At 40.8% G+C, this 17,951-nt stretch overlaps 1 protein-coding gene across 2 annotated transcripts in view; it reads right to left on the reverse strand.

Annotated features, from left to right (window-relative positions):
- Nucleotides 1-5,864: 5,864 nt before the first annotated feature.
- Nucleotides 5,865-17,951, reverse strand: part of LOC123746898 (DE-cadherin) — a 289,369-nt gene continuing 277,282 nt past the window's right edge. For both annotated transcript variants that reach the window (XM_069321647.1, XM_045728781.2), the window contains 3 exons: nt 12,238-12,335; nt 11,438-11,531; nt 5,865-11,246 (listed from right to left, as the gene is read on the reverse strand). In XM_069321647.1, the coding sequence (XP_069177748.1) occupies nt 10,921-11,246; nt 11,438-11,531; nt 12,238-12,335 (518 nt within the window). In that variant the 3' untranslated portion in view covers nt 5,865-10,920. The remainder of the gene's footprint in view (nt 11,247-11,437; nt 11,532-12,237; nt 12,336-17,951) is intronic.

Consider the following 17,951-nt stretch of genomic DNA (forward strand, 5'->3'; position numbering starts at 1 on the left):
TCGCTTTTGAAGCGCAGAGCGAGTTTTACCACTGCCCTACGAGGACTGTAGGCGAACAGAGCTATTATATGAACGGAAACTTGCCCAATCATTACTGTCCCACCCGAGGATCGAACCTGGGGATTCCCGATTGCGAGTCGAGAAAGTAGATTACTGTACTACAGGACCTTATGTTCAGGCTTGCAGATAACACGGGTAAACAGAGGCATGAGTAAAATATTCATTCTATAATAATGACACATTCGTGGATATTACAAAATGTGAATATTATCAGGTGATGCAATACATCAATTATTATAACTTTACTCACTGTACTTAAGATTTCTATAGTTACAAGATCTTGGCTGTATTTAGACGTGGCCACTTGTCGAGCAACTAACTCTGTAAGCAGCTACCTCACTCATCCCGTGTCCAACCACTTGGACTGGACGGTAGAGCGAAGGTCTCGCTTCATGCAGGTCGGCGTTCAATCCCCGACCGTACAAGTCGTTGGGCACCATTCCTTCCCCCTCGTCCCATCCCAAATCCTTATCCTGACCCAAGTGCTATACGGTCGTAATGGCTTTGCGCTTTCCCCTGATTGTAAATAAATTGTAAATCACTCATCTCGTAGTTCTATCTCTATCTGGAGCTCACTCCGTGTTTTTTTTTTTGGGGGGGGGGGCTTCGTAACAACTCTCTCAATTTCTCCTGTCCCAACCCATTCCCTTCTGTGTCTGTTCCTTCCATTCGTTTCCTTTCCAGCCTATTTCCTTTCCATTCAAACATATATGGAAACTGGAACGCTAATTCAATCAACACTTATTAATTTCGACCAACGTATAATGGCGTATTCCGTTGCTCGTACGCTGATACAGTTGAAACCTCATTTAATAAATAAATTTTGTATTGTAAACCGAATAAAAAAAACTATACGGAGCAGTATACTCACCAGGGTGCTGCGGAGCCCCGAACTCGCCACTGTTAGGAGAGAAGATCGAAGCATTATCGTCCAGCAAAAGTGTGAACCGCTCACTAAAGGCAGCGAACCCTAACTCATTCCTCTCTCACTAGTCCGTCCCCAAACTATGACCAAATGTTTGTTAATCCAGCCGACAAATCCCCTGTTTATGAATGAAAAACGTTTACTCACGACTCAACTGCTGACGTTCGAACAGTTCTCGAAAAGTGCTTTGCTGACGACCTTTGTTCGAACCATGACGCTGTAAACGCTTAATCCACAAGTTTCAAATATGAAATGTTACTGTTGATTTGGGGGCGACGACAATCGAGGGATGAAATACAAATAATTGCCAACAGAATCTAAACACCTAATCTAACCTACTCGTAACTTTACATAGAAATTTAATATATAATTATATTAACTTATATATAAGAACAAGCCAATTTTTAATACATATTATGTTAAAACTGATGATTGCGTCTGGGAAGGGGAGAGGGGGGGGGAAGCTCGCCGCTCTAACAATCCTAGCCTCAGGACGGGTTGCAGTGTTTCATCTATGTACTACATATACAAATAATTCTCAGCAGAACCTAAACACCTAACATAGGTCTAACTACACATCTAACGTAGGCCTAACTATACAAAATTTAATACACATTAAATTATATGAGTGATATTATTTATTAAACTTTATTATAATTGACGACTGCGTCTCTGTGATCGGCCGCCACTTGAGAAAACAGTCAAAAGAACATAAAAACAAAGGTAACTGCAGAAGGCCTATTGGCCCATACGAGGCAGCTCCTATTTATAACCCCCCAATCCCACTCATATACATGTCCAACCCAGTCATGCACTATTCGGACCTGTCAACCCATCTACGACGGGCACCAAATATTTCCGTTGTAGGTTCTTTACCTTGTTCATATGGCTGGTAAAAGATGTTCTTCCCGGTATTGTTGACATGTCAACAGCCCACGTCCATACCGTCTTGACACCTCCATCGTAACATCGAGCGTGATACTCTCTGGTTTCTGTCAATAGCTCCAGTCATATGCAGACCATATGTCAGCCATTACTGGTCAAAACTGTTGGCCAAAAGACAAAATAAATGGCAGAAAGAGCGGCCACGACACAGTAAACACCACACACCACAAGACACGCGACTCAGGACGGCCCACTAGAGCGCTCGCTCATTGGCTCGGAGTATGGCCAAACAACGCTCATTGGTCGAGTGTGCACGGTACAATCTATCATACTCGCTCCCATTGGCTCACAGCGTATATATAAAACTTGAATAATTAATCAATAATTATTTGAATAATTAACAAATAATTACTTTTATAAATAATTATTAATGAATAATTAAAGAATATTTAATAATAATAAAGCATCAGTTTTTCAAGTGCACTTCAAAATCATCCTTAAAGGTTTTGAACCTAGGCTGTCAGGGAAGAAGTCTGCGAATCGGTTAATCAAATCAATAAACTCGATGGTGATTATCTTCTCTATTTTTTTTTAAAAGCATGTTAACAATAAATTATATTTATCCAATGTTGAAGAAGTGAAAGTAGTTAACCACACAACCTCAATATAGCATTAAAGAAGATGCCAGTCGCACGAGTATTATCTTGTAACAGCTAAAATATTTGTATTAGCTTTACAAAACCTAAATAAAGAAGCGGGATTAATTAAGAAGGTGCGACTTACTGCAACTTACCGTTCTTGGAAAGTCTCGAAGATCCTGTTTTAATGGTGAAAAGTTTCCTTCGGATCCTTTTGCTTCTAGCTGGAGATTATCAACACAGTTGATTTTTTACCTAGGCTTTGTTTCACTTTAGACACATATACGCTTGATTACTGTACCTACAACCTTGAGAGCTTACTATAAATATCTCTTGTCTGACGGGTTTCCTGTATATTTTGTGCTTATACGTGCATATATATAGCCTAACTCATCTCCCGCTCCCCCATCCAACACCCATATAGTATAGTCTTACCCATAGGGTAGTCTTTGATCTTTGATAGTAGGTTTCCGTTATCTTGAGGTGATTTCGGGGCTTTTTAGTGTCCCCGCGGCCCGGTCCTCGACCAGGCCTCCACCCCCAGGAAGCAGCCCGTGATAGCTGACTAACACCCAGGTACCTATTTTACTGCTAGGTAACAGGGGCATAGGGTGAAAGAAACTGTCCAATGTTTCTCGCCGGCGCCTGGGATCGAACCCAGAACCACATGATCATAAGTCCAGCGTGCTTGCCGCTCGGCCGACCGGCTCCCATACCGTATGGTAGACTTTGGTAGTTACCCATGTAAACTGTTAATTAGGCTAACCTGTCTGACTTGTTTACACCATGGGAATTTAAACTATTTTATCTTAGTTAATTTATCAGATGTAAATAAAAAGGAGAATGTTATTTAATTTAACAAGTTATTCATCATATATCAGGCAAATGAATTAAGTTGACAAATATAGAAAAGTATCCTTTCAGCAGACGAGTTTAAAGACATGCAAAATCAATCTTGATGCATCTAAATTATACGACAGGATAACAAAGAGACGAGTCCTGTCTTTGTTGTTAATACTGGTTAAATGAGAACAACTAAACACAAAAATAACTCAAGCGATCAAGTTCACAATGACTAGAATTAGGCTATTTATCATTATCTCTTCCAAACCCCTAGTTATATTTGGGTTCCGTGAGACCGCTAGTTATCGTAGGGTTCCGAGGAACACCCGGTTGAGAAACGCTGTAACTAACTAAACGTTTCAGGAAAATCACATATTCATCTTCGTCCATAGTAATCCAATGTAATTTTCTAATTATTGCTCCAGCTTAAAAGTGTAGGAAGTTAAGCCCTAGATGACAATGTAAATACCGAGTCATTAAGAGATCTGGGCCAGTCAGTTTGGTAATCAGAGTAGTATTTGAAGATCAGGTTGATAAGTACACATTAATATGTTGAAAGCGTTTATTGTCATGGAGAAACTCGAATTACCTTCAATAATGTAAAGCATAAACCGATCTGCTGGAATTAGTCCCTTCCCCTGCATTTGTAGGGGGAACATTTTCCTATTTGTAACATATTGTTCTGGGAGAGAAGGAGCAATCTGTTACAAATAATGAGTAATTTTCTTAGACCTACTCATCAGATGTTCACGAAATACGGGAGTACACACTAGGTTTCCTTTTCTGTACTAATCCAGGTTGTAAGTAATTTGGATTTGGATAATATATCCAGGATTAGGATAGCAACTATTTAATGGGTGTTCTGGAAATGTGAAAGTTACTCTTAGCTCTGGGGGGGGGGGGCGTTAATATAATCCTTAAAGAACAAACATTTCAGTTCACCACTCAAGACTCTTATTTCCTTCTCATTTTCCTCTGTTCTCACATTTTCTGTAGCCCAAACCAACACTTACCTCAGCTACCTAATACCTTACCTCAGCTTCTAATACTGACCCTTGAGGAACTCCACTTATTGCCTCCGTTCAGATACTTCTCCTCAAATGCTTTTTGTGTTCTTCCTTTAGGGTACTTCTTCGCCTAACTTGGCATTTTCCCCGATACAACAGCCTGCTTCTCAAGTTTGCAAAGGAGTCGCTTGTGAGGAATAATGGCAAAAACTTTCTGACAATCCAATTAAATAGTCTATTCAATATTCTTTCTCCTGTTTCATTTATGACATCTTGTCTTAGAATTCTAATAAGTTGGTCATGAAGGTTCTATTCAGTTTCTCTAATACCTTGCATGGTTTACTTGTAAGTGACACTGACCTCTAGTTCAGTGATTTCTGTCTTCGTGCAGTTAGGAACCCCCATTTGCCAAGTTTCCAATTTCAGGTTTTGGGCAATTTCTAGGCAAGTTCCTCCCCCCCCCCCATCCTCATAATTGTAATACGTAAGGCCAAAAACTGATGTACAAGAAAATGGTAGCGACTCATGAAATTGACATAATGTCCATTTTTTCCGTTCGTTAATCCTCTAGTTGGTTAGGTTAGGGCACTTTAGTACATCAGTTTCTGGACGTTGGGAACGCTCCTATGATTGGACTGCTTGTGCGCCGCCCTCAGGTCAGTGAAGGTGAATCTTGCTCCCCACTGCCACGGTGCACTATTATATATATATACAAGAAACAACAGAGGGTTGTGAGAGCACATACGTTAGTTATTAAGTGGTGGTGATTTCCTGCAAAGACAACAACACACGTGGCGTTATATGTGAAATACATTAGGGGTATTGACACCCATGTGTCTCGTGTATGGGGGACTTCACCATTCTCCAACACTTCAACAGTTTGAGGGTGTTCCCCAAGGTAGTGTTTTAAACACAATACCTGGTTGCCTAGACACAATACCAGGTTGCCCTTAACAATCATCCTTTCACACTTCCTTCTGGACTGTTTTCCCCTTTCTATACTGACGATCTCTATCTTTCACCCTTTATCGATTATGTGTTATTCTGGGCTACCAGGTAAGGCTTCAAAGTTTCTGCATCTAAAACTGCTGCTATGATTTTTTCTAACGAGTTCGTCGGTCCTCATCCATCCTTGATGCTCCATTGAAATTGCATTTTATATAGAGATAGCGCTAAGCTCTTTAATGTTTAACAGCCACTTGTCTTAAATCATCGTGGTCATTCAGCTAAGCTAGTATCAATCTTGTGAAACTAATTACACAGTTTAACATATGTCAACAGTTTTTTAATATATAAGTGGTTCAATAAGAAGCCTAGTTACTATAAAGAGCAATTTACATTTGTGAGTCGAGAATGAATCACTGTACTACCAAGACCCACTTTCCCATATCCTACGACACAGATGGTGCTAAATATTCTTCCTGGGTTGGCGTCTTTTGATAATTACTTGAATAAATGTGTCCTTCAGGGGGTATGCTCTAAGGTAGGGGGGAATAAAACGCCTCATTTTCGTATAAATAAAAAGATTTATTTTCAAATGACTGATACAAAACAGCGGCTGCACAACACCTGACATCTCCCACATACCAAACACGTGACTCCTGCCACAGGTATCGTCTCCAAACTTCCACCAGACGCAACAGGCACTCACTCCTCTCTAATCTGTTTCAACTCTGCTCCAGTTTTCATAGAAAATGGGATGTATACTCAGACAGTGTACTCTAAATCCAATTAAAATTTGCCGATTTATTGCAAATTTCGGGCCAAGGAGCTACATAAGGAACATGTTAATAGTTTACTTTCATCAGTGATGATATTGTTGATTTCAGTTGATTATTTCTCTTTATTGATCCTTGAGGTAGAGACGGAAGTATATAGCTTTCTAGCTTAATGCCTATATTGATCAGGCCCCTTTACTTAGTTTTTTGGGAAGGGCTTTAATTGAGCGATCATGTCTTAGTTATCATACGGTTAACATTTATATATATAATATAGAACTGCAGCCACTCAGGGATGCAAGATGATGGGTTAATGATGTTTGAAACAAGACTGGCTACAGTGGGAGACGGTGACATCACAGTACTGTTGGATAACTATCCATCGGCTTCACAGTAATCATTCTCTTGATATCGTGAAGGCGTTCACTGAAGGAAGAGTGTTAGCAATCTCTTAATAACGCAATATAGTGCATTGTGAGATCACCTTGCACTGTGAGGTCACCATCCACTTTGAGGCCACTATGACACACTCCAGGATCAGCACATCATAACACCAGCGTCAAGTTACACTATGTAACACAAGTGTTAGGGGAAAGTGTTTGTCGACGATACCAGACAGACGCGGGACACACACATAAATCATCTACTATGATATGTACACTCACTTGCTTTATATATATATATGTACAGAAACTTTATCTTGCTTAAAAAAATCTGTAAAACATCACGATATTTATCACGGTAATGGGGAAGAAATGCTTGTAAAACAAGAATGGGAGAGGCTGGATACCTCTCAAAGGAACTCTCAAATAATACGAAACATAATGACAATAAAAGGTACAGTGGGAATGTTTCTTGGTACATAAACTCGTATTCGCCAAATTACTCATTCGATTCATTCAATTGCCTAAACTCACGTCTAGCATGTTGCTCATCTTTCAGAATAAACGTAACGATAAATTCCTGCATTATGTGAAGAGATATTGGCCTTGAGAAACGCACTCTTATAGGGCTTACTTAACCCGAAGAACATTCGCATGAACGTAGCAGTGCAGCGATTTATATGCTCATTCAAGAGGGTTAAAACCTCATTTAACATTAAATCTCAGTGACTCTTGTTACTCATTTTTTTTAATTAGCAGCCTAAAGTATAAATTTTAAATTTCATGATGTGATTAAGCTTTGTTGCATTATTTTAATACCACACGAAATATCGCTCGAGTGGGATGGGGGGGGGGAGCGGGGGGGGGGCTGCATGGAATTCCCAAGACATCGCTTGAGGGATAGAAAACGAGCACACAAGACGTGGCAGCGCTTGAGTGAGTAATAGAGGAAGCTATAGAGCGCGCGTTCTTACTTCCCCCATACCACATTCTGCTCATGTGTGTGTGTCCGGTAAATTTATCAGCAGCGACACGGCCCATAAGTGCTCGTTAAAAGTTAATCTTTGGCATGAACAAGGACTCGGATAATACATTCAGGAAATATGGGTGGGGGGGAATTAACCTTTGCCGCTATACGACTGATTCTTCCTTCACCTCTACAGCAACGACGCTGAGAACGTTGTATGAATGAGCATTGTTCAACGCGACTTTGATCTTCCCTACAAAATGTCCTAATAATGTTGGTCTACATTACCACAGAATTAAAGTTAAAAATACATGCAATCACAAAGACTTTGGCCTCCAACAAACACTACGTGCGTCACCCTGGTGAATGGTTACCATGGTGACAGTGTTACCATCATGGTCACCATGGCTGGTGACGTTAATCCCAACTGCTTACTTACGTAACAATGTCCTTATCAACTAAAATGAAATGCAGTTATACAACGGATTATATGGTTTTAAGCTTTTCTGTTAAGTGTCTTTCGATATACTGTATGTATATATATATATATATATATATATATATATATATATATATATATATATATATATATATATATATATATATATATATATATCGAAAGACACACGATCACCCAAATAATCACACAGACACACACACACACACACACACGACTAGCGAAACGCATAAAGGAAATTTGGCAGTGGGTTCTTGGCTCTTGTTTCAACGGGGAGGAGAGATAAAGATATATATACTTTTTAAAGTGTTCGATATACGAATTGACGTCGCTAGGCTCGATACAAGGAATGTCTGAACTCTCTCTACATAAATTTTGATTATCGTAGCAGCGCCAAGAGGCACAGACCAGTAATGGCATTCACAGACCTCTGCTTGAGTGCGAGTATATGCGTCTAGCGAGCGCTATGGCGCACATAGTATACACTTAGTGCTAGGCTACATAAAATATGCGTCTGATACCAGAGAGCAAATGCGTCTCGTCCAAGGATACGTATAGTATGCCTCAAGTACCAGGGCACACAGTATGCGTCCGACCCAGGGCACACAGTATGCGTCCGACCCAGGGCACACAGTATGCGTCCGACCCAGGGCACACAGTATGCGTCCGACCCAGGACACACACACACACAGTATGCGTCACGACCCAGGACACACACACACAGTATGCGTCACGACCCAGGACACACACAGTATGCGTAACGACCCAGGACACACACACACAGTATGTGTCACGTCCCAGGACACACACACAGTATGCGTCACGACCTAGGACACACACACAGTATGTGTCACGTCCCAGGACACACACACAGTATGCGTCACGACCTAGGACACACACACAGTATGTGTCACGTCCCAGGACACACACACAGTATGCGTCACGTCCCAGGACACACACACAGTATGTGTCACGTCCCAGGACACACACAGTATGCGTCACGTTCCAACAGAGGCGGGACGATATTTATGAGATCAAAATGTAACCATATACTTGTTATAATGCATACTAATTCCCTCACTCCTTGACTTTACGGCATCAGTAAAATTATATAAGATTCAGATGCTCAACTTGTTATTTTAAATAAAAATGAATCATAAAAACTCCTTAATTTGCAACCAGGAAAGATAAATTACACAGTATAGAAATAAGTTATGGAACACGAGTACTTTTAAACAAAAATAATAATGGTTGCAATTGAGTTGTCTCACAGGTTGTGAGAGCGAACCGCTCTCGCACTAGACAGCATATATATGACTTATTGCTTATAGTCAATATTTGGCATATTAATAAGTATATATGTGGTATATTCCAAGTTATATTTTGTTTTCAAGGTACAAACTCTTCCTAAAGATTTGCTATACACCAGTTTTAATACTTGGAATTTCTTTTTCAGTTTTATTAAACAATAGAGATTTTATACAAAATTTTGACAATATCCTGAGTTACTTTACAATTTATTTAAATATTTTAGTTTTGTTTTACTATTTTTATAATTAATTGTAATATCAATAGGTATAGGTTAAGTACTAATTGTAATTAAAAAGCAATAAGATGCTTATCTTAACATACTAAGAAGGCTAGGCTGGTGTTTTCTATTCAACTTTTCAGGGTAAACTCATATGTTCACAATAAATTAGTATCTCACATATGCACTTATTAATAAGCCAAATATTGACTATCAGCAAGTGCGAGAACGGGTTGCAGAGATAATGAGAGACTGGTTAGTGACGTCATGATCGCGTTAATTTCTGAAAATAAACATCAGTTTATTTCAAGACCTGAGTTCATGATGGAGAACTCGATGTGTATTCAAGAATACCTGTGTGGTGTATTTAACTTACAATATATATTATAATCTGCACAATGCAGTAGTCAGCTTTGACCATGAGAGTCAGCTTTGACCACGAAAGTCAGTTTTGACCACGAAAGTCAGTTTTGACCACAGTAATTATTATTTTTGACATGAATGGCTAGGCGCGGCAGACGTGACCACAATCATACATCAAACTTATACACAACAGGGAACTTACACGTATGTTAATGTCTAAATAACACGTATCTCCAGTAAGGTTCTGAGCGTTTGAGTTGCAAGTTGTATTCGACATCGTTTTCTGTTACATAACAGCGTGAAAGTACGTGATAATAATAATCTATGACCGTCGTTACATGTCCTAGTTAGGGAACGTTTGGTAAGTGTTAAATCTAGTGTACAATTCTAACAAACAATGGTAAGAGGAACCTGAGAGAGAAACAGTTTTCCGACTATTTCCCAGTGAAGGCGTGTTTGTTTTCCCGATCTCCGCATTTAGAGCATCCAGGAGGGTTATCTTAAGGGGTAAGGCCAATGGGAGATGGAAGAAGCATCCAGATGTGTTATCTTAAGGGGTAAAGCCAGTGGGAGATGGAAATAGCATCCAGGTGGGTTATTTTAGGGGGTAAGGCTAGTGGAGCAGGGAATGGAAAGGTAGTTTTAATTAGTATTTGACTTTTGAAGCACCTTTGGTTTCTGTTACCCCTAAGAATGAACTGACGTCAAATCATATTTACATGAAACGTGAAAGTGTGATGTTTGCCCTTAATGTGGTGGAGAGTGACAACATTCACGAGGTGTTACACCACTTCTCATTTGTTGTGCACCAGTGTACTGCCTGTCTTCATAGCTCACACTGCTATGTATACATAAACATATATATGTATATATATATATATTATGAACGTATTAATCTGCTTCAAAGACTAATCCAAGTGATTGTATGCGGACAACGACGGTCCCTCGCTGTGTTGGCTTTCACCCATACAAATGTGCACCGCAAATGATCGTTCGCACAAACGACTTATTTAACTTGACTATTTGGTCATTATTTTGGCTGCTTATACACCACACCGCCGGCCCGTTATCTCTGCGAGCCACACGTCTTGGAGTTTAGCGTTATCATCGGACTGTTGCTGATATCTTATTCAAGGTTATCTGCTACTAGCACCAAGATTCCGCTCCCTGACCTTCTGGAAAGGAAGCCATGGGACTGTGGGCTTCGTGGTACTTCTGCGTCTTCTTCATCTCCTGGGCGCCCTTGGCCTCAAGGCCTTCTGAAGGAGACTGAGCAGGGGTGCTGTTGGGGGTCTTTGGCTTGCGGAGTTGACGCAAAGAGTCGCGCTTGCTCTGCTTCGGGACGTCAGGAAACTCGTAGTCGCTATCGTCCTCCTCATCCGAGGCCCGCCCGTATATCTCATTGAGTTTCTCGAAGCGATGACCCCAGTCGTTCTTGTAGTCGAATGGTTCGCTGCCTTCAGAGGAGCCTCCTGTTGAGGACACATAAAGAGGAATGATTCGAAGTGGATTCTTTAGTTAATTATAGATCATTCACCCATGATGTAGGTTTCAAGCTTCATTATTATTCTAAAGCCCAGTTAGGTAATGTATGTTTGCAAGGAAAGCATCACCCCTACACAGCATTGTTTTCTTCCCATACGCATTAGCCTCAGCTACTCACCTGAGCCTATGGAAGACAAAGATGCAATGGACATTTCGTCTCCTTCGAAGCAATAGTGGCGCACGTCATCAAAGTCTGATGGATCCTTGTCCACCTGAAGAGGAAAGAAACATATCACAGGTTACAGATGACAGGCAAAATGAACATACAGGGAACGTTCTTTTGTTACAGACCTTTTACAGGGAACGTTCCTTTGTTTACAGCCTTTTACAGGGAACGTTCGTTTATTACAGACCTTTTACAGGAAACGTTCCTTTGTTTACAGCCTTTTACAGGGAACGTTGCTTTGTTTACAGACATTTTACAGGGAACGTGATACATATTCCTTTTCAATGAACGTGTCGTGTTTACAGTGGTTCACATTAGCCAATGTTAGGAATGTTTGTGGTGACTGAGGGAGTATTATGGATCTTAAAGTATAGATAAGATTGTTGCAGATACTTTTCAATATTAATTTATACAGCATATGTTGATTTAGGGTTTGCATTCTGGATGTTGGAGTGTTTGTCATGCATGCCCGAGGCTGGCACTGTGTTGCAAGCATGTTCCTGGCGTATTTGTATTTCCATCATCCTAGTGTGTTTGTGTTACATGATGCGGACTTGTTTGTGTTACATGATGCGGACTTGTTTGTGTTACATGATGATGACATTGTTGTGTTACATGATAAAGACATTGTCGTGTTACATGATAAAGACATTGTCGTGTTACATGATAAAGACATTGTTGTGTTACATGATAAAGACATTGTCGTGTTACATGATAAAGACATTGTTGTGCTACATTGTAGAGAATCTCACCTTCTTTATATTATCAGTGATAAAGTCACCGATGCTCAGACCATCTGGCATCTGTGCCAAGGGTGCCTCTCGACCTTGGCGTGGCAGCTTCTCCTTTCCTGTAGGGAAGATAAGATGAAAAATAGAATATAAACTACAGATGGCCTATAGGGAAGCGAGTACGCGAGACGGCTCCTCCTTATATCCAATCACACCCGTGTGTCTAACCTACGCTTGAAACAACTCGACGATCCCCACGTGATGGCAGCTCGTGGTCCATGTTATTTTTTTGATAACATGGACTGTTATTTTTTTTTGTAATAAGGCGTGATGTAAAATGGTAATATAGTTTTTTTGCTTTACCCAACTAATCCCTCAATGGGTTTGCAAACCTAATCCTCTCTGGCTTTACCATGCTGAATCCTCTCTGGCTTTACCCAACCTAATCCTCTCTGGCTTTACCATGCTGAATCCTCTCTGGCTTTACCCAACCTAATCCTCTCTGGCTTTACCATGCTGAATCCTCTCTGGCTTTACCCAACCTAATCTCCTCTGGCTTTACCCAACCTAATCTTCTCTGGCTTTACCCAACCTAATCCTCTCTGGCTTTACCCAACCTAATCTTCTCTGGCTTTACCCAACCTAATTTTCTTTGGCTTTACCCAACCTAATCCTCTCTGGCTTTACCCAACCTAATCCTCTCTGGCTTTACCCAACCTAATCCTCTCTGGCTTTACCCATTCCAATCCTGTCTGGCTTTACCCAACCTAATCCTCTCTGGCTTTACCCATTCCAATCCTCTCTGGCTTTACTCAACCTAATCCTCTCTGGCTTTACCCAACCTAATCCTCTCTGGCTTTACCCAACTTATTTCTCTCTGGTTTTACCGAACCTAATCCTCTCTAGCTTTACCCTACCTAATCCTCTCTGGCTTTACCCAACCTAATCCTCTCTGGCTTTACCCAACCTAATCCTCTCTGGCTTTACCCAACCTAATCCTCTCTGGCTTTACCCAACCTAATCCTCTCTGGCTTTACCCAACCTAATCCTCTCTGGCTTTACCCAACCTAATCCTCTCTAGCTTTACCCTACCTAATCCTCTCTGGCTTTACCCAACCTAATCCTCTCTGGCTTTACCCAACCTAATCCTCTCTGGCTTTACCCAACCTAATCCTCTCTGGCTTTACTCAACCTAATCCTCTCTGGCTTTACCCAACTTATTTCTCTCTGGCTTTTCCCAACCTAATCCTCTCTAGCTTTACCCAACCTAATCCTCTCTGGCTTTACCCAACCTAATCCTCTCTAGCTTTACCCAACCTAATCCTGTCTGGCTTTCCCTCATCTAGATGAGCGTGCAGGGTCGAGCATGTATTCTTAATTTCGACCATTAGCTCAAGGCAGTGACTCGTTTCCCCTCGTTTGTCTTATTTTATTTAAAGTTGTGTATCGAATTGGCTTCGACAACTTCCTCGTCCAGTTCGTTCCACTTATTTACCACTCTGAGACTGACAACGTTGTCTTTGACATGCGTGTGACTCGTCTGGGTTTCCAGCTTCCAATTGTGTTGTCTCGTTCTACTGTTACTTGATTTGAACATTGGTTCGATACACATTTTGTCAATCCCACTTTATATTTTCTACGTCGTTATCATGTCTGCCCTATTCCTTCTTTTCTTCAGTGTAGCGAGGTCTAGTTCCCCTAGTCTTTCTTCATAGTTCAGTCCCCTTGGCTGAGGAACGAGCCTTGTTGCATATTTTAGGACTTTTTCGTAATTTTGCTTTGTGCTTCTTTGCTAGGGGTTCCATGCTGGTGCAGCATACTCAATAACAGGTCTCACAAGTGATGTATACAGCGCTGGGAAGGGATCTTTGTCCAAGTTGGTGAAGGATAACGGGACGTTTGTCAGTATGGTATATGGTGCCCTCGTTATCCTGCTGCTGTGTGCCTCTGGTGTTACGTCTCCAGTTATGTCCACTCTTAAGTCTTTCTCTGTTCACAAGTTGCAAGTTGTCTTCCCTTCATCCCATACTGTTTATGAAGTCTTCTTCCTCAAACTCCTATCCTCATAACCTTGCATTTGTCAGGGTTAAAGTCTAGTCGCCATTTCTCACACCATCTGTGGAGACTGTCTAATCCATCCTGAATGTAATGCAGTCCTCCTCGGTTCTGATTCGCCTGTTTAGCTTCGCATCGTTAACAAAAATGGATAAGATTGAGTTTACTTCATCTCTTAAATCTTTTACATATATTAGGAACATGATGGGCCCTAATATATAATATATATATATATATATATATATATATATATATATATATATATATATATATATATATATATATATATATATATATATATATATATATTAGTATATTTTGGTAGCAGTCTTTCCTGTAGACATATTTTATTAAATATGACCGAAAAAGTAAGATTAATAATTCTAACACGAATTTTCTCAATCTTTCGTACATTATGCTTCACTGTTGGAGGTAAATCAAAAATCACTTCTCCAAAATTCATTTTTATTTCTAGTCTGACGCGACACGGGCGCGTTTCGTAAAACTTATTACATTTTCAAAGACTTCACAAATACACAACTGATTAGAACTTGCGTTTCCCTGATTTTATATCTACATTTGAGTGAGGTGGGAAGGGTGATGTGGCATTACATTTGAGTAAGGTGGGAAGGATGATGTGGCATTAGAGGATATTAATAGGGTATTAAAAGTATCAACACAAGACAGAACACGAAACAATGGATATTGAATAGAAGTGTTTGTAGAAAGCCTATTGGTCCATATTTCTTGATGCTTCTATATTGGAGCGGAGTCTTGAGGTGGGTAGAATATAGTTGTGCAATAATTGGCTGTTGATTGCTGGTGTTGACTTCTTGATGTGTAGTGCCTCGCAAACGTCGAGCCGCCTGCTATCGCTGTATCTATCGATGATTTCTGTGTTGTTTACTAGGATTTCTCTGGCGATGGTTTGGTTATGGGAAGAGATTATATGTTCCTTAATGGAGCCCTGTTGTTTATGCATCGTTAAACGCCTAGAAAGAGATGTTGTTGTCTTGCCTATATACTGGGTTTTTTGGAGCTTACAGTCCCCAAGTGGGCATTTGAAGGCATAGACGACGTTAGTCTCTTTTAAAGCGTTCTGTTTCGTGTCTGGAGAGTTTCTCATGAGTAGGCTGGCCGTTTTTCTGGTTTTATAGTAAATCGTCAGTTGTATCCTCTGATTTTTGTCTGTAGGGATAACGTTTCTATTAACAATATCTTTCAGGACCCTTTCCTCTGTTTTATGAGCTGTGGAAAAGAAGTTCCTGTAAAATAGTCTAATAGGGGGTATAGGTGTTGTGTTAGTTGTCTCTTCGGAGGTTGCATGGCTTTTCACTTTCCTTCTTATGATGTCTTCGATGAAACCATTGGAGAAGCCGTTATTGACTAGAACCTGCCTTACCCTACAGAGTTCTTCGTCGACTTGCTTCCATTCTGAGCTATGGCTGAGAGCACGGTCGACGTATGCGTTAACAACACTCCTCTTGTACCTGTCGGGGCAGTCGCTGTTGGCATTTAGGCACATTCCTATGTTTGTTTCCTTTGTGTAGACTGCAGTGTGGAAACCTCCGCCCTTTTCCAAGGGCGGAGGTCGCTATAAGCAAGTAGATGGGGTCGCTATGGGTTCTCCCCTAGGTGTCCTGTTTGCAAACTTCTACATGGGTACCATCGAGCAAAAAGTCTTAGTCGACATGAACTTGAAACCGGCCATATACTGCAGGTATGTTGACGACATTTTTACACAGGTACCTGATGTCAGACATCTGCAGGAGCTGAAGGAGGCATTTGAGCAGAGTTCCGTGCTGCGTTTCACTTACGAGACGGAAAAGGATGGGAAGCTGCCTTTTCTAGATGTAACAGTCATGGAAAAGGGCGGAGGTTTCCACACTGCAGTCTACACAAAGGAAACAAACATAGGAATGTGCCTAAATGCCAACAGCGACTGCCCCGACAGGTACAAGAGGAGTGTTGTTAACGCATACGTCGACCGTGCTCTCAGCCATAGCTCAGAATGGAAGCAAGTCGACGAAGAACTCTGTAGGGTAAGGCAGGTTCTAGTCAATAACGGCTTCTCCAATGGTTTCATCGAAGACATCATAAGAAGGAAAGTGAAAAGCCATGCAACCTCCGAAGAGACAACTAACACAACACCTATACCCCCTATTAGACTATTTTACAGGAACTTCTTTTCCACAGCTCATAAAACAGAGGAAAGGGTCCTGAAAGATATTGTTAATAGAAACGTTATCCCTACAGACAAAAATCAGAGGATACAACTGACGATTTACTATAAAACCAGAAAAACGGCCAGCCTACTCATGAGAAACTCTCCAGACACGAAACAGAACGCTTTAAAAGAGACTAACGTCGTCTATGCCTTCAAATGCCCACTTGGGGACTGTAAGCTCCAAAAAACCCAGTATATAGGCAAGACAACAACATCTCTTTCTAGGCGTTTAACGATGCATAAACAACAGGGCTCCATTAAGGAACATATAATCTCTTCCCATAACCAAACCATCGCCAGAGAAATCCTAGTAAACAACACAGAAATCATCGATAGATACAGCGATAGCAGGCGGCTCGACGTTTGCGAGGCACTACACATCAAGAAGTCAACACCAGCAATCAACAGCCAATTATTGCACAACTATATTCTACCCACCTCAAGACTCCGCTCCAATATAGAAGCATCAAGAAATATGGACCAATAGGCTTTCTACAAACACTTCTATTCAATATCCATTGTTTCGTGTTCTGTCTTGTGTTGATACTTTTAATACCCTATTAATATCCTCTAATGCCACATCATCCTTCCCACCTTACTCAAATGTAATGCCACATCACCCTTCCCACCTCACTCAAATGTAGATATAAAATCAGGGAAACGCAAGTTCTAATCAGTTGTGTATTTGTGAAGTCTTTGAAAATGTAATAAGTTTTACGAAACGCGCCCGTGTCGCGTCAGACTAGAAATAAAAATGAATTTTGGAGAAGTGATTTTTGATTTACCTCCAACAGTGAAGCATAATGTACGAAAGATTGAGAAAATTCGTGTTAGAATTATTAATCTTACTTTTTCGGTCATATTTAATAAAATATATATATATATATATATATATATATATATATATATATATATATATATATATTTATATAGTAGGGGAAAACGCATGGGACGGGAGTCAGTACTTTAGACAACGGACTGTTAGCAAGGCGGGGTCCAAGAGCTATCAACTTGATCGTGCAGGCACAAATAGAAAATAGTAGTAGTAGATACCCGCCCACACCAATACCCGCCCACACAAATACCCACCCACACAAATACCCGCCCACACCAATACCCGCCCACACAAATACCCACCCACACAAATACCCGCCCACACCAATACCCACCCACACAAATACCCGCCCACACAAATACCCGCCCACACCAATACCCGCCCACACAAATACCCGCCCACACAAATACCCGCCCACACAAATACCCACCCACACAAACACACAAGTTTACGAATTTGAATAAGCAAATATTGTTGTTTAAAACTGGTGGTGTGTACAGCTACTGCACTGACGCACAGTAAAGCCTAACACCAGCAGCGGAGAGCAATCACAGGAACATTCATTTGTTTAGGGAGGTCCGGCCTGGTCCACGGGGGAATGGATTGTAAATGAAACCA

Source organism: Procambarus clarkii, chromosome 10 (assembly GCF_040958095.1).
Source record: "Procambarus clarkii isolate CNS0578487 chromosome 10, FALCON_Pclarkii_2.0, whole genome shotgun sequence".
NCBI classification, from domain to species: domain Eukaryota; kingdom Metazoa; phylum Arthropoda; class Malacostraca; order Decapoda; family Cambaridae; genus Procambarus; species Procambarus clarkii.